Source organism: Cervus canadensis, chromosome 2, assembly GCF_019320065.1.
Source record: "Cervus canadensis isolate Bull #8, Minnesota chromosome 2, ASM1932006v1, whole genome shotgun sequence".
Classification (NCBI taxonomy): domain Eukaryota; kingdom Metazoa; phylum Chordata; class Mammalia; order Artiodactyla; family Cervidae; genus Cervus; species Cervus canadensis.
This window is the reverse complement of record NC_057387.1, coordinates 41,615,152-41,639,342: the sequence shown is the minus strand read 5'-3', so window position 1 is coordinate 41,639,342 and position 24,191 is coordinate 41,615,152. Positions and strand designations below refer to the sequence as shown.

Here is a 24,191-nt window from a genome sequence, read left to right as displayed (position 1 = left end):
GTAAATAACTACAACTCTGCCATCCAGAGACAGAAAACACAGGGAGCCCAGTCTCAGGTCTGGGCTCTCAGGGAACCCAGTGGGAAAAGAAGGAAAGGGTTAAGTCAGTTGTCATACAACATAAACACAACATATCATACAACAACGGATCATAGAAGGGAAGCAGCTACTCTATACCCACAGGAGGAAGGGCAAGGCAAACCGAATGAAGAGTCCTGAGATGACTGAGTCTTAAATTAGCCAGAAAATCCATACAAGCAAGAAAACAAACTCACTGCTGACAGAGCTGTCAATACAGTAAGGAACATCCAGCTTAAATTTATAAAACTTTTATTGATTACCAGGTTAGAGGATATGTTAATCCCCTCAGATTTAAGGTTTACTGAACAGAATCACTGAGGAGGCAACTGAAAGCACTTTCTTCTGCTATGTGACCTTAGGCAAGTTACTGAAATTAGGGACTCAGTTTCCTTATCTTTAAATTGTGAATAATAACAGTGTTGTTTTGGGAATTAAATTAGTATATGTAATAGGCTTAGGACAGTGCCTGGCACCTCCTAGATACTTATTAATTATCCAATTCAATTCAGTTCAGTCGCTCAGTCGTGTCCGACTCTTTGCAACCCCATGGACTGCAGTGCCCCAGGCCTCCCTGTCCAACACCAACTCCTGGCGCTTACTCAAACTCATGTCCATTGAGTCAGTGATGCCATCCAACCATCTCAACCTCTAGGTCCCCTTCTCCTCCCGCCTTCAATCTTTCCCAGCATCAGGGTCTTTTCCAACGAGTCAGTTCTTCCCATCAGGTGGCCAAAGTTTTGGAGTTTCAGTTTCAGCATCAGTCCTTCCAATGAATATTCAGGACTGATTTCCTTTAGGATGGACTGGTTGGATCTCCTTGCAGTTAAAGGGACTCTCAAAGACTCTTCTCCAACACCACAGTTCAAAAGCATCAATTCTTTGGTGCTCAGCTTTCTTTATAGTTCAACTCTCACATCCATCTATGACTACTGGAAAAACCATAGCTTTGATTAGATGGACCTTTGTTGGCAAAGGAATGTCTTTGCTTTTTAATATGCTATCTAGGTTGGTCATAACTTCCTTCCAAGGAGTATGCGTCTTTTAATTTCATGGCTGCAGTCACCATCTGCAGTGATTTTGAGCCCCCCAAAATAAAGTCTGTCACTGTTTCCCCATCTATTTACCATGAAGTGATGGGACCAGATGCCATAATCTTAGTTTTCTGAATGTTGAGCTTTAAGTCAACTTTTTCACTCTCTTCTTTCACTTTCATCGAGAGGTTCTTTTGTTCTTCTTCACTTTCTGCCATAAAGGTGGTGTCATCTGCACATCTGAGGTTATTGATATTTCTCCCAGCAATCTTGATTCCAGCTTGTGCTTCATCCAGCACAGCGTTTCTCATGATGTACTCTGCATATAAGTTAAATAAGCAGGGTGACAATATACAGCCTTGACGTACTCCTTTTCCTATTTGGAACCAGTCTGCTGTTCCAAGCACAGTTCTAACTGTTGCGTCCTGACCTGCATACAGATTTCTCAGGAGGCAGGTCAGGTTGTCTGGTATTCCCATCTCTTGAAGAATTTTCCACAGTTTGTTGTGATCCACACAGTCAAAGGCTTTGGCATAGTCAATAAAGCAGAAGTAGATGTTTTTCTGGAACTCTCTTGCTTTTTCAGTGATCCAACAGATGTTGGCAATTTGATCTCTGGCTCCTCTGCCTTTCTCTAAATCCAGCTGGAACATCTAGAAGTTCACAGTTCACGTACTGTTGAAGCCTGGCTTGGAGAATTTTGAGCATTACTTTGCTAGAATGTGAGATGAGTGCAATTGTGCAGTAGTTTGAGCATTCTTTAGCATTACCTTTCTTTGGGATTGGAATGAATACTGACCTTTTCCAATCCTGTGGCCACTGCTGAGTTTCCCAAATTTGCTGGCATACTGAGTGCAGCACTTTCACAGCATCATCTTTTAGGATTTGAAATAGCTCAACTGGAATTCCATCACCTCCACTAGTTTTGTGCATAGTAATGCTTCCTAAGACCCTCTTGACCTCGCATTCCAGGATGTCTGGCTCTAGGTGAGTGATCACACCATTGTGATTATCTGGGTCACGAAGATCTTTTTTGTATAGTACAAAAGAAGCTTAAATGACTTGCATAATGCCTGAAAAAGAATGTGTTTCCCTAATTCTGTTTCCTTTGAAGAAAGAGCTCCCCTAAACAAACCCCTGGCTTCCCTTTGCTCTTTAACTCATTGTATTCCTGGGGAGGCAGAGAGACTTACCTGGTTGGTGAATTTGGGAAGAATAACTGGGTGAGCTTTGCTCACCTCTGCCCTTTTTCATTTGGGGAATAAATATGCAGTGAGCATGATTTCCTCAGTCTTTTGTGAGGTGAAGGGAAAGTTGGCCAGTACTGCAGCTTAATTTTAGCAAGCGCATTCGACTGACAGATCTAAAACTGCAGTCTCTAAGTGGACTATTTTTTTTTTTTTTTGGCAAGTGAGTTGACTCACCCCCAAGCTTTCTGGCAGAAAACTGCGAGGTGTTTGAGAAACATCTCTCAATGTGGTCAAGCATATTACATAATCAATTCTATTTTTTTCCCTTGGAGACATCCTTCCTGAACCTTTCATCTCCCTGCTCCACACTGTACTGCTGTTATCACAAGCAAAAACTAAAGTACCATGTAAACTGTGGCAGAGACTGTTAGTTATCCGCCAAAGTCCATTCTTTATTTCCTTCGTGACAAAACCGGGGCTTTGGCTAGTCTCACTGCTGACTGGATCAAGGTTTCCTTTGTGTGTATCTTGTGACTAAGTTTTGGTTTATGAAATACAAGCAGAAATGGTGTGTGGTATTTTTCAGGAATTCTTAAAGTAGGAGAATCACCCTTGTTTTCCTCTTCCTCCATTCCGTTCCCTGAATATGGTTATGAGAGCTGGCGCTCTGGCAGCCTTATTGCACAATGATGAGTCCCACAGAATAAAAAAGGTGAGAAGCTGTGAACTAGAGACAGTCTGGCTTCCTGATGATGTTACAGAACTGCCATGCCAGCTCTGTATTGCTCACCTTACCTCTGGATTTTTATGTGAGAGAAAAATAAACTTATCTGCAGTTCAAGTCACTGTTGCTTTGTTTTTTTCCTGTCATATGAAGCTGTAGTCACCGTGACAAACACAGAAAATCAGCTTCAAGCCCCTCTTCCCTGTCCTTTCTTCCCAACTAGAGTGCCAACTCTTAAACCCACCTATCTGGAAACTCTGGAGCCACTATTTTAACAGAAAGTTAAATTGGCTTGCAAGGGGAAAATGATCTAGCATTTAATTGGAGACCAAAGAACTTTAAAAATATCTAAGAAAGAGGAAAAGATCACCACTAAAAATCCCCTCTCAAAGTTCCTCCTATCATGGTTTCCAAGAATTTAATGCACTGCTTTTGGCTAACTTATTACATGAATACTTAGGAATTTTTAAGTGACTTTTCCTATATTAGCTCTAAGAGCCCAACATTTGTTTTTCATTTCAATAGAAATACAATTGTATTTACCTCTATATGTGTACACCTCAATAAATTTTCCAACAAATATTTATTGTATACCAACTGATCCTTACTTCATTCTTAGGCTCTACTCTTCCTCTGTCTTGTACAATTTAGACTGAAAACTTAGCTCTGACTTTGCTCTTTGATTTCACCTTTATACTACATAGAGTAAGAGACCTTCTGATGACGTCATTTGTCTCTTTGATCCAGCAAAGACAACCAGTCATCACCCCTTCTTTTTTAAGCTATCCTTATTAAAAGCCTCATGCTTACACATGCATGTATGTTCACTCACTCAGTCATGTCTGACCCTATGGACTGTAGCCTACCAGACTCCTCTGTCCTGGGATTCTCCAGGCAAGAACAATGGAGTGGGTTGCCATTTCCTTCTCCAGGGATCTTCCCGACCCAGAGATTGAACCCATGTCTCCTGCACTGACAGGCACATTCTTTACTGCAGAGCCACCAGGGAAAGCCAAATTAAAAGCCTAATTTTTGCTAAATGCTAAATGCCACTTTAAATGCTTTCATTATTTCATCTATTCTTCCTACCAACCCCATGAGTAAGGTCTTATTTTCTCCATTATGGATGAATCAACTATGATTCAAAGAGACTGAAACTAATCTGAGGTTTGTTTGTCTCCAAAGAAGATGTTGTGCTATTTCCTTTTTGAAAAATCTGTTTTTCCACATCTCTCTACTTCCTTTGCTACCTCCCCTTCTTTTCCTCACTGGCTGTATCTGGATATTTCAAAATAAGCAGAATAAATTATTCCCCTCAGAAGGGACTTTGAAAACACAGTTTCAATTTTACAGAATAAAACTATTAATAATATTAATATACTATTGCTACAAAATAAAGTATGCAGAAAATACTGATGAATATAAAAACCAAATAAGGCAGCCCCTCCACTTCAGATTCAGAAGCTCACAGAGTTGGTACCTAACCATAAATAATACCTCAAACAACTCCTTTTCTTTCAGCAAATACACACATACATACACAAACCTGAAGAAAGTCACTTCTGACCACAGCCCTTCTCCCACTCCCCAGGTACATTAATATTAATCGGTGTGTTAGAAAACACTAAAGTTTCTGCCAAACAACTGAGATTATCCATCAGTTGTTCCTCAAGGAGAGTCTGCTCCCAACAACTCCAACATGAGGCTATTGTGTATATATAGATCGCAGCTATGCACAGGACAAGCACATGACAAATGTCACCAAAATGAAGCCTGCACATTGGCACCACTGTAGCCCTAGACTGCAAATTCATTGGCATTCCAAGAACGTCACAAATAGCATACAGTGTGACCTTTCTTTTTAAAGAGGATACCATGAGGCTTGGAAATTTAATCTTAGAAACATCATATTAAATCATAATATTTTCACTACTTAACATTCTTCACTGTATGAAACTCTCAAACTAAGATTGTTTGGATTAACAAATCTTCTTTTAAAATTCAAGCCTTTGTGTAAGAAAAATTCACCACTAAAGGAATTCACTTCATCAATCAGTTTTACTTCTTATACCTGGTTGAAATATTGGACACTGAAGTGAGTGTTTTGTTGGAGGAAGGACAGCAGGAAAGGCTAATTTTGGAACCCTGGACAAGAAACATCAACAGGTGGGCAGGGTGATGAAACAGCGATAGGAGAATCTGAAGGCAGAACAGGGTGTGGAAAGGAGAGACCAGACACAAACATGAACGTGGACTGTGTTTCACAATATGGCCAGGACCCCCTTTGCTCTGATATTTGCACTTACACAGTAATCAGGATGTATCAGGCACAGTTCTTGGGTCCCTGTTTAATTAACAGTAGTTACTATGCTTATCCTTGGGCTTCCCGGGTGGCTCAGTGGCAAAGAAAATTTCATATGTCCATGCATACTGAGTTCAATTCCTGGGCCAGGAAGATTCCCTGGAGAAGGAAATGGCAACTCACTTCAGTATTCTTGCCTTGGAAATCTCATGGACAGAGGAACCTAGCAGGCTACTTTCCATGGGGTTGCAGAAGAGTCAGATGTAACTTAGTGACTAAACTACAACTATTTTTATCCTTACTTTACAGTTGGAAAGACCAAAGCCCAAAGCCCAAAGAAGTTGAGTATTTTCCAAAGCCTCGCAGCTGATTAGTAGCAGAGCTGGAATTCAAACTCAGGCACCACTTCAAATCATGAATAATTATTTTACACAGCAATACATTCTAGAGCAGTGGCTCTCAAACTTGTTTTTAACTGTGACTCCCAGGAGGAATATATGACCCAGTATATCAAAACCTACGTAATAGAAACAGAACCTTTGTGAAATAATACTTTTACTAGATGCAATGCATTCAGATCTTTATTTCACTTTAAAAAATTGTTGGTTACAACCAATAAATTGACTTTACAACCCTCAGTGGGTTACACCTCACAACTTGAAAACTACTTCTTTGGAGACCAGGGCTACAAATGGTAATTAAATATTTCTACTTGGATGTTTGACAGTCATCCGAGCAAATGGACAATCATCTTCACTTGCTTGTTGACAGTCTACAACTGAACTTCTAAATTTCACCCTCCTCCCCTTTGTTTCCTCTCTCATTAAACGACAGCTGCTTCTGTACTGTCCACACAGTAGCCACTTGACAAAGGAAGCAGTCAAGCACTTGAAATGTCCCTATCAGAACTGAGACATGCTGTAATGTAAAATATACCTTATATTTAAAAGACTTAGTATGAAAAATAATCTAAAATATTTTATTAATAACTTCAATTAGTTGTGTGTTGAAATGATGTTTGTTACACTGAGTTAAATAAAATATATTATTTCAAATTGATTTCAGCTGTTTCTTTTTACCTTTTTTGATGTGGCTAGAAGGAGAACTTTCATTACCTGTGCAGTACATTATATTTCTACTGGACAGTAATGTTCTGGTTGCTCAAGCTAAAAACTTATAAATCATTCCTTACTCCTTTTCTCTCCACCAGCAAATGGTAAGCTTGACCATTAAAAGATTCATAGCTCAAGAACTTCTCACCACTTTCACTATTACACACACACACGCACACACACCACTATCTCTTGCTTGGATAATTGAAATAGATTCTTTTTTTTTTTAGTTCTACCACTTTATTGCTACCAACCCATTTCCCTCCACCCTCGTGCACACATGCTTAGTCATGTAACCCCATGGACTGCAGCCCGCCAGGCTCCTCTGTCCATGGACTTTTCCAGGCAAGAATACTGGAGTGGGTTGCCATTTCCTTCTCCATGAAATAGATTCTTAACAGATCTCCTTGCTTCCTTCTTCACCACATCTTACAGCTTATATGCTCAAACAGTGAAGAATCTGCCTGCAATGGAGGAGACCTGGATTCAATCCCTAGGTTGCGAAGATGCCCTGGAGAAGGGAATGACAACCCACTCCAGAATTCTTGCCTGGAAAATTCCATAGACAGAGGAGCCTGGTGGGCTACAGTCCATGGGGTCACAAAGAGTTGGACACGATTGTTTGACCAACACTTATAAAGATGACAGGTGATCCTTTTAAAACGTCAGATGATTATGTCACTCCTCCGTTCAAAATCCTCCAACGGCTCTTTCTGCAGAGCAAAAGCCTAAGTCCTTACAACAGCTGACAAAGACTTTTAGGTTCTGACCACTCACCCCACCCCGCTATCTGTCCTAATTCCTTAGCACTTCCTTCTTAACTCAGCTACAGTTGCCTCCTTGAATTCACCAAGTATGTTGCTGCATCCAGGCTCCTGCACTTCTGGTACTTCTGTATCTAACCCTCTTACCCTGGATAGCCTCTATCTTCTTTCTCTGTTTTGGATCAAATGTCAACTTACCAGCAAGTCCTTTACTGATAATTGTACTTAAATTTGCAAACCACCCTGTCCTGATTCTTCCATTTTCCCTTTCTTAGCTTTATGTCTTACAACCTTTAATTAATTATCATACATAATTTACTTGTTTATCAGTCTCCCACCAGTCACATGTAGGAGTTCCCTGAGGGCAGTGACTTTGTTTCATTGCTGCATTCCCAGCACCCTTGAGCCTGGCTAATGGTAGGTGCTCAAAAAACTATCCATTGAATGAATAAAAGAGTTGTGCATTTCCAAACACAGTTTTGGACCATTTGTAACTAGGCATCCTCAGGAAGCTACCGAAACAAGTGAACATTTCAGTATCTTTAGTTTTTAACCCATTGTTCTTCTTGGACCTACAGTAATTCCACAATAAAGAAATCAAAATTCTTCTCCAAACTCCAAACCTTTTGTCCATTTTCCCTGGAAGATGGGCTTTCCTTTTCCCTCAGCCATGAATATCTCCTTAGACATCTGCACGGTCTCCTGAATGGCTGACCTGATACACGGCTGTTGCAGGCAATATAAATTCTTAATCTTTGACGATCTTCCAGTCTATGCAGTGTATATTAAGTACAACCAGATGTTGTAAACGCAAGTGTATTTGCCCTGTTGATTGTTTGCAGACTGGCCACACTTTACCTACCTAGTCCTGCCATGTTTGCGGTCACGTGGACATGTGGACACGTGAAGGATGAAATGTCCAGGACTGTAGCCAAGCCCCTCATTTTAGAGATGAGGAAATCAAGGCTCAGAGAATTTAGGCCAAGTAAACTGAGGCCACGTAAAAGGGTCAAAACGAAGACACAAAACGCAAAAGAAGCCAGATGGCTTGCCTCCCGCCATTCAGGGGGTTCACAAAATAATCCTGTAGTGCAGCTCTACCTAGCTCTCTACCGCAGCATTTTTAATGCTCAACCACTATCTCCCAAGCTATAAAACAGGTACGCCCCGGCCGTCGCACCTCCCTCGGGGCGAGAAAAAAAGCGGCTGCCAGCAGTCTCCCAGGCCCGGGCCACCAACGACTGGACTCTCGCGAGACTAGAGGTCCCGGCGAACTGGGGCCGAGCCTCCCGGAAGTGGGCGAGGCGACCTGTCAGCTCGCACCCGGCTGTGTGCTCTTGAGGCCCCGTGGGGATCGAGGGTCTCCCTGGGGACCGGCGCGAGGCGGAGTCACGGAGAAGCGCTCTGCCTCTCACACGGCGGCGTCGGCCCTGCCCCGGCTGCCGCCGCCCCTCCCTTTGCCCTTCACGGCGCCCGGCGCTCCTCGTCTGCAGCTTCCTTCTGCGCCGGGGCCGCCTGCCTTTCCCCTCTAGCTTTCCTTCCAGTCTCCTCCCCCGACTCTTAACACCGGAGTCGCGGGTCCTGCAGTGTCCCTGAAGCCGCACGTATAACTTGCTCGGTGTAAGTGCTAGGAATGCCGCCGGCCTCCCGGGGAAATGCGTCCTTACTATCTATAGCTCTGTACATTCTATGTTCACGGCAGCTATTCCAGGGGCAACAACTGCTTCCCTCTGTTCTCATCTCCCTATTGGTGGCTTCCGACCCGAATTTGGGAATGGGGAGATCTCCCACCTGTTATCTTTGAGCAGGCTAATCTCTTGTAAGCAGAAGTGCCATATGAAGCCTTCAGAGTCGCTTGGCTTGGGGCTGGGAATTTTACCCCCTACCCAACCTCAGGTTTTCCAAAACGTATTGCTTTTCTATGAAAATACTTCATTTTTTTATGTTGTAATTTTTACCTTGGTCTTGTGCTCGAAGGGAGGAGACAACTTTTCAATTTGCTTCTTCTGTTCTTAGTCTCTGATAGGGTTTCATTCTCTGATAGGGTTAAAAACACGTTTTGAACATGTAAGTGTGTAGCTGTCAGCCCTAGAGAATTTAAGATATTAGTTATTTCTTTATCTTAATTACTTTTTCGTTTCATTAGGGGCAACTCATTCGATTTCGGAGTTCTGTTAATTCTTCTGAAAGATTTCAAATCCTCTAGAAGCCAAAATGGGACACAGTAAACAGATTAGGATTTTACTACTGAACGAAATGGAAAAGCTGGAAAGGACCCTCTTCAGACTTGAACAAGGTCAGTAGCAAGTCATTTGATTAGCTCTGTCTTTTACATTTTTTAATTCATTGTCATTAACTTTTTTTAACTTTTAAATATAATTTCCAAGGCCTTTTCTAAACCTGATTTGTGTGAAGACGTTTCTGTGTTCTAAAAAATATCACTAATGAAAGTGAAAAAGTTTTGTCATGTTAGAATGAGGATAAAAAATTCACTTTACTTAGCTTGCTAGCTTCCACTTAAGACAGAAGTTGCATTTATAATCAGAAGATTGACAGTATTATTTCCATTAGCATTTACTATTAAAACTTGGCAAATTGTTTCATAAGTAATTTTACTTTGGGTATGTCTGTAGTTTTGCTGTTTTATAGCTCTCACTCTTTTCCTTTACTGGACATTTGCTTTAGTAAAATAGATCACAGCAAAAAGTAAACTATTATTTATGTTTATCAAAAGCCCCCCAACTGTGGAGAAGGTTAAAGTTGAAAATTTTTTTGCCAAATCAAAAGTGAAATAATTGATCAAGTTGTGTTGAAATATATTCTAGCTGTAATTTAAAAGATCAAATTCTATTTCTTTAAGACTAATCAAATAGATGCATTATTGTCTTAAACTTACATTTTTTAACATTGAAAAAAAATTTCACACTCATTTATGTTAATATAACTTGTGAAGTAGAAGTTTAATGTATGAAAAGTAAAATGCCATCCCCTCTCTCATCCTACCAAATGGATGTTGATAGTAGTAAACATTTTGAATAAAATTTTCCCCTGAATTTCTCAAGAGCTAATTTTTTAAAAAAATTTCAGCTGTCAGATGTGTTTCCTCCATAGGAAATCTTCATCTTCTTCCAACTCCAGTGCTGAACTTAAGATCAACTGAGTACTAAACCATTTTTGGCTTTCCTGACTCTGCAGTTTTCTGGTTTTGATTTTTTTTTCCCCCATCCTCTTGAGTACTCCTGTCAACTTGGTGGTATTTGCTGAGCTGTCTTCTTCCACATTTTGATTATGTGTATCTTCAAGGAATCCTTTCTTTTTTCACTTCTCCTGCCCTCAAAGAAGTATACGTTCTCATGGCCTCCATACTGATGACTCCTTTTGGAAGAAAGGCCTTAAACTTTGCTTGCTTCTTAGGAGCAAGTGATTGTAATGGCAAGAGTAGAGAGCTAGAATTTTCCTGACTCTGCTGCTAACAGATTGTTTGACTTTGGGCAGGTCACATTAATTCTAAACATTATTTGTGATGTGAAAATATTAATTTCCCCTTTTCTACATTGCTGAGTTTTGAGGCTCAAAATTAATAAAAAATGGTTTTAAAGCCCCAAATAGATACAAAGGCTAGATCACCATATCTGTCAGTTCTTACCCTGGATTCTTGCCTTCATCCCAGTATCATGATATGGAAGAGCCTGAGGATAGCTCCAGTTGGTTTTGCTTAAATCTAACATGTCCAAAACCATCTCCTCGCAATTCTCACATGTTTTTGCTTCTCAGCTTTCCTGTTTACTTTAGCGATGTCTCCATTTTCATAGTTTCCAAGTCTAGAAACCTTGTGCTCTTCTTTGAAATTTCTTCTCTTTAACTACAGCTTCTCTTTAAACCCTGTAATTTCTTTCCAAATGTCTCCTCTTGCCTGCCTGTCTCTTCCATATGCCTGTGGATGCTGAAATAATCTTCTTATGCCATCTCTTCTCTTTTTATTAATTGATGTTTATAATGTCGTTTAAATACCTCTGCCTGGCTTCCAGGATTCTATAATGGGATCCACCTTCCCTAGCCAAGATTTTATCTCATTGTTCATCATTATTAGTGTCCTACATCTTTACACTTCTCTTGTTAATTCCCTTCCGAGTGGCTTTTCTTATGCCTGTTCTTACCCCTCCACTCCTGTCAGATTCCTCTGTGTCTATTAAATTCCTTTACTGTATGTGTTGCCTCCATCTCAACCTTCAGCTAAAATTCCACTTCCTCCATGAAGCTTTTTCTTAATTTGTTGGTGTCTCCTTTCCTTGATTTCTGATTACACAGTGGGCACAGGACAGTCAAGTACTTAATGGTATCAGTTTAGTTCAGTTCAGTTGCTCAGTCTTGTCCGACTCTTTGCAACCCCATGAATCACAGCACGCCAGGCCTCTCTGTCCATCACCAACTCCTGGAGTCTACCCAAACTCATGTCCATCGAGTCGGTGATACCATCCAGCCATCTCATCCTCTGTCGTCCCCTTCTCCTCCTGCCCTCAATCCCTCCCAGCATCAGGGTCTTTTCCAATGAGTCAACTCTTCTCATGAGGTGGCCAAAGTATTGGAGTTTCAGCTTTAGCATCAGTCCTTCCAATGAACACGCAGGACTGATCTTTAGAATGGACAGGTTGGATCTCCTTGCAGTCCAAGGGACTCTCAACAGTCTTCTCCAACACCACAGTTCAAAAGCATCAATTCTTTGGCACTCAGCTTTCTTCACAGTCCAATTCTCACATCCATACATGACCACTGGAAAAACCATAGCTTAACGGTATAGCAGTGTCTAAAATCTTAGTGTCCAACTATAGTTTACAATCTGTAAAGACAGAAGCAGTATTACAAATGTAGTGCAGTGTACAACAGCTAATAAATCCTTGCTAGGTGATCACTACTAAAGTGCCAGTTAAAGTTAGCCTAGCTGTTTGAAGAAGGAGCTCTGAATAATATGGTTGACCCTGTAACTCTGATTAAAGCCAGTAAATTCATCCAAATGATATAAATGGGAGCATGTTGAATTTTTTGTGCAGTAATGATTCACTGTATTATTTTAGAAGATAATTGTACTGTGAAAGATGAAGAGAAGGGACATTGGAGGCAAGAAATTATGGAGAAGACTATTTTACAAACATGTCTGGTTTAACTACATTAGAGTTTAAAAAAAGAGGGCACAGAGTATAAGACATTTTAAAATTCATAGGACTTGGTGACCAATTAGTTGTAAAGAAAAGCTCTGGCAAATTTTGGTTCTTTCACCAAGCCCTTCTTCATTTTTCTTTCCTTTTCACTTTTCCCTAAGAAATGATTCCTCCTCATTTTCAAGGCTAACATCTCTATAGACTCTTCTAATTTAACAAGTACAAGACCAAGTAATTAGCCTTTCCCTGTCTTTCCTATCTCATTGAGTGGTAGAATAATGAGTAAAAGTCTTTATTTCTCAAACGTGGGATTCTTCCATTTTTTTATGTAGGTTAGTCAAATTTCAATTTTTACTTGTTTTGAAAGAAAACATTTATAAAGGTTCCTTGACTAGGGGTCAAGTTTCTATAAATGAAGTGGAGAGAATGAGATAGAGAAACTTAGTTTACAGTAATAGTGTAATTTCTCACCTTGCTAGTTTCATTGCCTGCAAGAGGGAAATGGCTAATCTGAGTAGAGTATTCCTAGTGTGTGAGGAATAAGATAGCCACACCATGTACTGCCGTGGCTAAGCTAATTTTAGCAAACTGAGCTATTAATTATGGAAACTGACATACTCTAGGTATTCTGATATTTCATTTACTGTATGTAAAAATTTTAGTTTCAAGAATATGGATTTGAGGTTACAGAGTGGCTGTATATACCCTTTCAGCTGTGCACTGCTTATCAGGATATAGAAAGAATAGGATTTAATTTTCTTTCTCTTCTCTCTTTCCTTTTGTCTATGTATCTACCTATTTTGATTAGTTAAAATAAGTTAAGAGAAATTCCCTGGTGGTCCAATGGTTAGGTTTCTGTGTTATCACTGTCAAGGACCGAGGTTTGATCCCTGGTCAGGGAACTAACATCCCATAAGCTGTGTGGCACAACCAAAAAAAAATGTTTTAATATAAAAATAATTAAATTTTGCTAATATATGAATTGATATTGATGCTCTTGGTTCATATGTTAGTTGAGTTATAAACAAAAAAGATATATTCTGAAGAAAAAGTGGAGGTTATAGGTCTACAAGAGGTTGACAGTCACGGTGTCACTGATTTGTTTACTTTATGTTGCCATGAATTATACTTTTATCTAAGCCAGGTTAAGTAGATATGCAAGTTATATAATCTTAAATAGTAGAATCTTTACCACACTTTGTAATGAGAAGCAATGTAACCGTAAATTTCTGTTTTATCTCTAGAGGTTGTCAAACTTAAAGATGAGTTGGAGAGTGTTTGAAATGTGCTGTTTTTGTCCTTTTCAGAAATGACATGTAGCTTTCTACAATGTATTTGGAAAATATTCTCAGAAAAATTAAACACAGTCTAACTCTAAGGTAAACATGAATGAGAAAGTAAACTGCTTTTGCTGGAAATTGATGCCGTAGAGTTCAGCACATTTCTTTCCTATAAAGGTTCAAGTGGCAAATACTTTCAGCTTTGCAGGCCACATGGTTTCAATTGCAGCAGCTCAACTTGACCATTGTACTATGAAAGCAGCATAGATAATACATAAATGAGTGGTGTGTTCCAATAAAACTTTATTTAAAGATAGGGGATATACTTTACCAACCCTTGCTACAGGGAGAGCATTTTAAATATGTATTTTTAGTAATGATTCCATCATATGATTTCACCCACATAAATGAATGAATATCCACTCAATTTAAAAACTGATAACAAAGTTTTCTGATCTGTTTGAAATCTACCCAATAAAGAATTTTAGTTGGTTTTCAGATCACCTCTTTAATATATAAAATGGGACATCTCTTTAGCTTGTAAAAACAATTGATATATGTCAGGGAAATATATATATATATATTTGCAAGCACATTTCAATGAAAATATTTGCATAATTAATGAATGGATTTGAAAAGTTAAGATCATGGATTAGTAAACATAGCTACCAAGAACTTTATCCATTAGGATTCGGGTATCTTTGTGTTACATTTTTTTTTCAGATCTGAGACCACTAAATAAACTAAATAAACAGGACTTTAAATTACTTTATCACAAAATATTAAACCAAGACTTAAAATTAATGAAATGTATTTAATCACATTACTTTTATGAGAGATATTACTAATTTTTAGTGAGTTAAAAGATTTGTTCCATTAACTAATAAATAAAATTAATTATTTAAAATATTGTTATTATTTACATCTTGTCCTTATTTTGTGTTTTATAAATTATATAATCTATTAAATTATCATAATGTATATTATATAAGTAAATATTCGTATTTGGAGAATACTTGTCATTTTGTTCCGAAGGTAGACCACTGATCCAAATCCGGTTTAGAGGTTTTGGATGAGTTTTAACCTTTGTACTACAAGTTCTCTGAATCCTTGTGTAATTATAAAAACAATATTTGTATAAGCTGAACAGGGGGCAGGTTGTTTAACTGTGCTCAGATAGCTGATCTCTGATATTTGTACTTCATAATGACACCATTACTTCTGTAATAAACTTAACAATTCTTGGAAATGTAGTTCTCAAAATCACCTAAGTATTAAAACTTCATATTTTAATCCTTTGGGCAATTTACTTCTCAGTCTATCTCTTCATAATAATAGCTCTAGTATAAAAATGATGTTTCCCAATTACAAAATTATAAAAAGGCATAAAAGTCTTTTTCCTGTGCTTTTTGTTTCAAAACCAAATTGGATTTTTACTGTCTAAATACTTTTAATACCTGCTTATAGTATCATGATGTGTAAATTCCATCTCCCTGCTTACTGCCATATGTCATCATACTTTTTCCCAGAAAGGATTTCAGAAGATCTATATAGACACATAAAATGTAACAAAATATTGAAAGTAACATATTATTAAATGTCCCTTGATAATATGATTTATAGTGGCTTTGTAATATACCTGCTTACAGAATACCATTTGTACCATGATTTATTTAATCATTCTTAATCATTATATATTTTATTTGTTGTGAGTTTAGTTATAATAAATGAAACTGTGATGAACATCCTTATGTATCATCTATGTTTATATCACTGATTAACTGCCAATAACATAAATGTCTTTATGAAATTATTAGCCAGTAATATAAACTTTATTAATATTCTTAGTATATTTGTGCCAAATTGCCTTATAGAAAAATTTGTGCATGTAGCTACTTGGAAAAAATTATTAGTTTCACTGTGTAGTGTGAGGAGTAAAAGTGAGTCCCTCAATTTTGGCAAAGTTACTTGATAACTCCTTTTGAATAATTTGTTTCTTGCTTGCCAAATCCATTTACTATGAGTAAATTTATATCCATATTTTGGTCCAACCCAAGAATACAGTTAGCAATACTTATCACTTAATTATAAATTATAATTTTTTCTAGGAATTCCTAGAACATCTATTCCCTCATATTATTCATATTGCAGGATTTAAAACAGAACATTCATGTTTCTCTTGACAAATATATAAGTATTTTAATTGGATTAGAATAAACTGGAAGAGTCCAGCATTCTCTTACATATTCTGCTGGTATCTTTTCTTCACAAAGAATGTCTTACCCATGTTTAATATTGTGCTGTAGAATTTACCACCTCTCAAACAGCACTGTGAGAGATTTATTTCTTCCAAAGAGTGATTTTAGACTGACTGAAATATATCTACATGTTCTCTACTTCATGATTTGCCTTGAACCAAACTGACATTCTTTATATATGAATAAATAGCAGTTCTTACTCATATTTCTGATTCATATCACCGTCAGTTCAGTTCACTTCAGTCGCTCAGTCATTTCTGACTCTTTGCGACCCCATGGACTGCAGCACACCAGGCCTGCCTGTCCATCACCAACTCCCAGAGCTTGCTCAAACTCATGTCCATTGAGTCAGTGATGCCATCCAACCATCTCATCCTCTGTCATCCCCTTCTCCTTCTGCCTTCAATCTTTCCCAGCATTAGGGTCTTTTATAGTGAGTCAGTTCTTCACATCAGGTGGCCAAAGTACTGGAGTTTCAGCTTCAGCATCAGTCCATCCAGTGAATATTCAGGACTGATTTCCTTTAGGATGGACTGGTTGGATCTCCTTGCGGTTCAAGGGACACTCAAGAGTCTTTTCCAGCACCACAATTCAAAAGCATCAATTCTTTGGCTCTCAGTTTTCTTTATAGTCCAACTCTCACATCCATCCATGACTACTGGAAAAACCATAGCTTTGACTAGAGGGACCTTTGTTGGCAAAGTAATGTCTCTGCTTTTTAATATGCTGTCTAGGTTGGTCATAACTTTTCTTCCAAGGAGCAAGTGTCTTTTAATTTCATGGCTGCAGTCACAGTGATTTTGGAGCCCCCCACAATAAAGTCTGTCGTTGTTTCTACTGTTTCCCCATCTGTTTGCCATGAAGTGATGGGACCAGATGCCATGATCTTTGTTTTCTGAATGTTGAGTTTTAAGCCAACTTTTTCACTCTCCTCTTTCACTTTCATCAAGATGCTCTTTAGTTCTTCTTTGCTTTCTGCCATAAGGTAGTGTCATCTGCATACCTGAGGTTATTGATATTTCTCCTGGCTTGTGCTTCATCCAGCCTGGCATATCATATCATATCACCATATCATATCATATCACCATGGCATATCATATCACCATAGCAGGGTTCATTGTATCTGTCTCCCTTGCTTATTTATAACATCTTTCTCTGACAGTGAAAAACCTGACTCTTATCACTGTTGTTTTTGAAATATATTTCCACCAAGTATAGAATTCTAGGTCAACTGTTAGAATTTTTTAAAACTTTTATAGATGTGGCTCCACTTCTTTCTTTAAAACTTTTATAGATGTGGCTCTTCTTTCTTGCACTGTTGTCCATGAGAATTCTGCTGTCATTCTTTTCCTTGCTCCTCTGTACATACTCTGTCTTTTTTCCTCTCTGGCTGCTTATAAAATATTCTCATTGTCCCTAGTTTTGAGCAATTTGATACTGATGCTCTTTGGTGTAATATTCTTCATATTTCTTGGATTAAGACTATTAAATTCTTAGATCTGTAAGTTTGTTTTTTTCATCAAATTGGGGAATGTTTACCTGTTATTTCTTCAAATAATTTGTCTCTTTTCTTCTCTCCTGTGAGTAATCTAATTACACTTCTGTTAAATCACTTGAATTGTCTGATACTTTTTCAATTTTTTAGTTTCTTTTTTCTCTCTCTGTTGCTTTTTACATAGTTTCTATTCCTGTGCCTTGAAATTCACTACTCTGCTTTTTCTGTCATGTCTCACCATCCCTTAATTCTGTTGCCTGTATTTTTCATTCTCAGGTGTTGTAGTTTTAATCTCTAAAAGCTTAATTTTTATCTTTTTTATTTTTTCTTAATATTTTCCATGTATGGACCCAACTTTTTGAACATATGAAATACAGTTTTGATAACTGAAGTCCTTCCTTGTCTACTAGTTCAACATCTGTGTCAGTCATGGATTGTGTTTTCCTCCTTCTTTGTATGTCTTGTAATTTTTGTTTGGATGCCAGACATTATTAATTTTACCTTGTTGAGTGATAGGTATTTTGGGATTCATATAAATATTCTTGGTCTTTGTTCTGGAGTGAAGTTAAGTTACTTGGAAATATTACTGTCTTTTTGAGTTTTACTTCTATGTTTCGTTAAGCCAGTCTAGACCTGTGCCCTGTCTCAGGCTCATTATTCCCCACTGCTGAAAGCAAGATCCTTCTGAACTTTCTACCCAGTGCCTCGTGAATGTTCTCAGTCTAGCTGGTGAGAACAAACTCTGTTCCTGGTCTCAGGTATTTTTCCTCCCAGACATGCACTGGCTAGTACTCTTCTGAATACTCCAGGAATACCTTTTCCAGATCTCTGGAATTCTCTCTGTGTGCAGCTTTCTTGTCTTCATCCGCTACTCTCGTCTGAAAACTCTTCACTGCCTTGATCTCCACAAGTCCTTAGATCCGCCTCTTCAACACAGGAAGTCAGTTGAGGTCTGCCTGGGTCCCTTCTCCCAGTGCCCCATCCTGTAAAATCTTTCAAGATAGGGCAGTTATAAGGCTCATCTTGTTTACTTTCCATCTCTCAGGGATCACTGACTTGTTGCCTAACATCAGGGACTTGAAAAATTATCAGTTCATATATTTTGTCTGATTTTTTTTTTAATTGTTGGTTTCTTTCAAGTTTTGGGGAAAATGGTAAATCCAATCCCTGTTATTCCGTCTTTGCCAGAAGCAGCATTTGCAAGCCGTTTAGATCTCTGTTTCCTCTATGTGGAATGCCCTATTCCAGATATCTGTGTGGTCAACTCCCCTACCTCCTGTTTCTGTTCGGCAGTTTTTTTATTGGATGCTGGACATTGTAGGTGTTCTGTTTTTATCTCTGAATTGTTTTCTTGCTTTAAAGGAGTGATGAGTTTTATTTTAGAAGTCATTTACATTATTTGTGGATCAACTTAATCCTTTTGAGGCTTGTTTTTAAGCTTTGATAGGATAGGTTTATATTAGTTTGTACTCCAGGACCACTTTAACCCTGTTATTTAAGACATGACTCCCTTGAATAAAACAGCTGTTCAACAAGGTGTCCTTAATTCTGGCTGCTTAAAAATTGTAATGTATCCCAGACCTGGGTGAGCACTAGGAATTGTTCAATTTACAGCTTCCACTAGTTGTTCTTTTCCCAACCTCACCTCATGTCGTCAAACCCTATTTGTGTACAGTTTAGTTTTCAGGCAGATTCAACATGACTCTAGGTAAATTTGTGGAGTTCTTTCGTTGTTTAACTCCCTTCTTCTCATACTCTGCCCTGAAAATTGCATTCTCTTCACCCTTCCCAAGCACTAATCTCTGTCTCTTCAGCTCAGTGAGATTACTATTTCTGCCCCCTGTGTCGCAGCCCAGAAAGGTCCTCTAGTGTGAAAGCTAAAAAGTTTATAGAAAATCTCAGGCATCACAGTTCTTCTCTACCTTTTTTTGAGAACAGCTGTTTCATATAGTTCTTTTAGTTTATCAGAAGAGGGCAAGTCTAGTTCCAATTACTCCATTATGGCCAGGAGCAGATATCTTCAGAAGGATATTTTTAATACACAAGTTAGGTCCTGTCACTCCTGCTCTAAACTGTCCACTGACTCAAATGAGTCAGTGGAGAAGCCAAAATCCTTACCGTGGCCTTCAAGTCTCTGCATGATCTGACTCCCTTGTTACTTTCTTTCCTCTTACCATACTATTCCTCCCCCAGCTTGCTCCAGTCTGACCATGTAGAGCTTCTTGCTATTTCTGGAACCACCAGGCATGCTTCGACCTTGGGTCCTTTATGCTTTCTGTTTCCTTTTTGCTTGGTCAGCACTTTCCCTCCATGGTCATGATTAAACACAAGGCTAACTTGTTCACTTCTCCCGAGCCCTTCAACTTCTCAATAATCATCCTATTTAAAGTTGCTACCAGCTCCTTACCATCACTTCTTTCCTCCCTACTCTGCTCTGATTTTTGTCCCTTAGCTATTACTGTACTTCTTTCTTCTCAAAAAGATTCTTAAACTTGAAGATTATAACCAGTAAAACTAAATTTTCCTACCTTCATCAGTTATTATTTCCCATTATTAATTAAATATTGTTTTCCAGTCACACAGTCATGTCCAACTCTTTGCGGCCCCATGGACTGCAGCACACCAGGCTTCCATGTCCTTCAGTATCTCCCAGAGTTTGCTCAAAATCATGTCGATCGCATCAGCAATGCCATCCAACCATTTCATTTTCTGCCACCCCCTTCTCCTCCTGCCCTCAATTTTTAAATATTACACACACATTTAAAATTTATGTGCCTGATGTTTCTGATAGACTGTACTATAGTCAGAATGTTCACATTCTAATAATTATAATCAAAGTTTGCCTGGAGCCAGTAAACATTTTTCTTTTGCAGTAGTTATGACTATAATGTGTTAATTTTTCTCTTCTTATGGCCAAAGACTTGTAATATAGTACAGACATCTCAGAAATATTTTAATAGAGATAGTCAAACTAAGGCAAAAGAGAGAATGTTTTGGCTTTCAGAATTCCAAGAAAGGCTTAAGTAAGTAAACCATGAAGAGCAGGGATAGAGGCTGTAATATGCTGGAGTTGCTTGTGTTGGCTGTCAAGAGCTGATGGTGAGTATCTCTTCCCAGGTCCATGTTCAGTGATGTCATGTTGGTAGCTTGATGTTGACCATGGTGAGATTGTTTTCTCTAGAAGTCAACAAACACTGCAAATCAGAGTTCCGCACCACCCCATGCCACTCAGCTCTACACAACCACTTGTTAACTCTCTATTATCACATCTCTGAATTTGAGCAGACATTGAGAATAATTGTTATCAGGGGCTCAAATGCCTTTAAGACTCTTGTTAGAAATCTGAATTCTGCTCTCTAGAGGTTGACTTCTCTCGGGGAAGATGGGCCTGCTCTATCTGGTAAGATGGTTGTCCTGTGATCTCCCAACTTTTACGTATTATCACAGACTCTGATACCACAGAGAAACTCACTTTCTCTGTTTCAGCTTGAAAAATACCACTGAGTCTCTGATTAGATGTCCACGTCTGAGCAGTCAATTCAGGAAGTGGAGGTGGGGGTTTGGAAGCGGGTGAGGGGCTCGTGGGAATGCTGGGGAATGAGATCGTGTAATAACTTGCATATCCCAAAGTAGCCATGCAACTAGGAGTATACATTTCCAGGAGAAGAGAAGGGCAGTACAGAGCAGACAGTTCTATGGTGTATACTGTATGTTAAAGTGCAAAATTAAGCTAAATTAGAATGCAAAGTAGTTCCAAAAACAGCATTAAGTATTTGGAATTCTTTTAAACATAGTTGAGAAATCATTATTTTCATAATACTTTAAGTAAAACATCTTTTTAATGTGGTAATTTAAGGTCTGCAATGAGTTTATTGAAATGTGCTTTATGTTTAGGGTTTGAACTGCAGTTCCGATTGGGCCCAACTTTACAGGGAAAAGCAGTTACTGTGTATACAAATTACCCACTTTCTGGAGAAGCATTTAATCGAGAAAAATTCCATTCCCTGGAATGGGAAAATCCAACAGAAAGAGAAGATGATTCTGATAAATACTGTAAACTTAATCTTCAACAAGCTGGATCATTTCAGTATTACTTCCTTCAAGGGTAAGTCAGGTGTTCTGTATATGAAAAAAAGTTAATTTATTCTCTAACTTGATGTTATCTAACTTGTAACAAGTTATCATATGAACTATGGCAATGCAGTTTTTACAGGAGTTTCTTAGGATGCAATAGAATATAATTCTTTAGTTTCTAGGTAGGAATTGTAAGCCTCATTGCATATTCAAAGTATTATTATTTAGTATTTTCATTCAACCTGGTTATAGCATTCTATTCACTTATGTGCCCTATTATTATTGACAGATTTTAGTAGAGATTTTTTCCTTAAAGCAATATTATTAGATATATATGTATGCCTTGTTTATATTATTATATCTGGAAAAGGATAAAATGTGGCTTTTCCATTGAGTTTCACTGCAACTTTTTTTTTTCACTTTTCTTTATTTTTTAATTAATTAATTTATTTTAATTAGAGGCTAATTACTATACAGTATTGTACTGGTTTTTGCCATACATTGACATGAATCAGCCATGGGTATACGTGTGTCCCCCATCCTGAACCCCCCTCCCACTTCCCTCCCCATCCCACCCCTCAGGGTCATCCCAGTGCACCAGCCCTGAGCACCCTGCCTCATGCATCGACCCTGGACTGGCGATCTATTTCACATATGATAATATACATGTTTCAATGCTATTGTCTCAAATCATCCCACCCTCGCCTCCTGCCACAGAGTCCAAAAGTCTGTTCTTTACATCTGTGTCTCTTTTGCTGTTTCACGTATAGAGTCATCGTTACCGTCTTTCTAAATTCCATATATATGCGTTAATATACTATATTGGTGTTTTACTTTCTGACTTACTTCATTCTGTATAATAGGCTCCAGTTTCATCCACCCCATTAGGACTGATTCAAATGCATTCTTTTTAATAGCTGAGTAATATTCTGTTGTGTATATGTACCACAGTTTTCTTTTTTTTTTTCTTTTATTTTTTTTGGTTGGAGGCTAATTATTTTACAATATTGCAGTGGTTTTCGCCATACATTGACATGAATCAGCCATGGATTTACATGTGTTCCCCATCTTGAACCCCCGTCCCACTTCCCTCCCCATCCCATCCCCCTGGGTCATCCCAGTGCACCAGCCCCAAGCACTTGTCTCATGCATCCAACCTGGACTGGTGATCTGTTTCACCCTTGATAATACACAAGTTTCGATGCTGTTCTCTCAGATCATCCCACCCTCACCTTCTCCCATAGAGTCCAAAAGTCTGTTCTATACATCTGTGTCTCCTTTTCTGTCTTGCATATAGGGTTATCGTTACCATCTTTTAAATTCCATATACATGCGTTAGTATACTGTATTGGTCTTTATCTTTCTGGCTTACTTCACTCTGTATAATGGGCTCCAGTTTCATCCATCTCATTAGAACTGATTCAAATGAATTCTTTTTAATGGCTGAGTAATATTCCATGGTGTATATGTACCACAGCTTTCTCATCCATTCGTCTGCTGATGGGCATCTAGGTTGCTTCCATGTCCTGGCTATTATAAACAGTGCTGCGATGAACATTGGGGTGCACGTGTCCTCAGATCTGGTTTCCTTGGTGTGTATGCCCAGAAGTGGGATTGCTGGGTCATATGGCAGTTCTATTTCCAGTTTTTTAAGGAATCTCCCCACTGTTCTCCACAGTGGCTGTACTAGTTTGCATTCCCACCAACAGTGTAAGAGGGTTCCCTTTTCTCCACACCCTCTCCAGCATTTATTGCTTGTAGACTTTTGGATAGCAGCCATCCTGACTGGTGTGTAATGGTACCTCATTGTGGTTTTGATTTGCATTTCTCTGATAATGAGTACCACAGTTTTTTTATCCATTCGTCTGCCAATGGCCATCTAGGTTGCTTCCATGTCTTGGCTATTGTAAACAGTGTTGTGGTGAACATTGGGGTACACGTGTCTCTCTCAGATCTGGTTTCCTTTGTGTGTATGCCCAGCAGTGGGATTGCTGGGTCATATGGCAGTTCTATTTCCAGTTTTTTAAGGAATCTCCACACTGTTCTCCATAGTGGCTGTACTAGTTTCACTGCAACTTTTTAGAAAGATTTTGTGGACTTCAAAATATGTTTTAAAATGGGGTAATTTACTTTCCAGTTAGACGGTTAGAAGAGACTTTTTTTCCTGTCACTAACTGAAAAGTTTTTGTTTTGTTTTTTCCTCAGAAATGAGAAAAGTGGTGGAGGTTACATAGTTGTGGACCCTATTTTACGTGTTGGTGCTGATAATCACGTGTTACCCTTGGACTGTGTTACTCTCCAGACGTTTTTAGCCAAGTGTATGGGACCTTTTGATGAATGGGAAAGCAGACTTATGGTTGCAAAAGAATCAGGTAATGCCAGCTTTTTTTCTTCTCTTCTTTAAAATAAATGTAATTATCATCTGTGATACACATTGCAAAGGCTTTAATCTTCCTTTTAATTTCACTTCTTAATCTATTTAGTAATATAAATAGGTAGAACTTTATGAACTTGTTGATATTTGACTATTTTAACCTACAAAAATGGAAAATTATATGGTTCAACTTAATAATTAAGGAACTCTATGACAAAATGAGGTTATTATTGTCTCTCTTTTTTTTATTGTCTCTTAAGACTTTACTTTGACATATAAAATTAGTAAGCTACCAAAATGTTGGAAAATGTATTATCATATATATAATTTTAATTCAACAAGCGTTTAAT

General features: G+C 38.4%; 1 protein-coding gene across 7 annotated transcripts in view; it reads left to right on the top strand.

The window, feature by feature from the left end:
• The window catches only part of AGL (amylo-alpha-1, 6-glucosidase, 4-alpha-glucanotransferase), a 99,253-nt gene that overhangs the window by 12,755 nt on the left and 62,307 nt on the right, over positions 1-24,191 (top strand). For 2 of the 7 annotated variants that reach the window (XM_043460552.1, XM_043460551.1), the window contains exons 2-4: positions 9,351-9,500; positions 21,288-21,498; positions 23,673-23,839. In XM_043460552.1, coding sequence (XP_043316487.1) covers positions 9,419-9,500; positions 21,288-21,498; positions 23,673-23,839 — 460 coding nt within the window. In that variant the 5' untranslated portion in view covers positions 9,351-9,418. The other 5 variants (XM_043460550.1, XM_043460553.1, XM_043460554.1 and 2 more) reach the window with 5 other exon arrangements.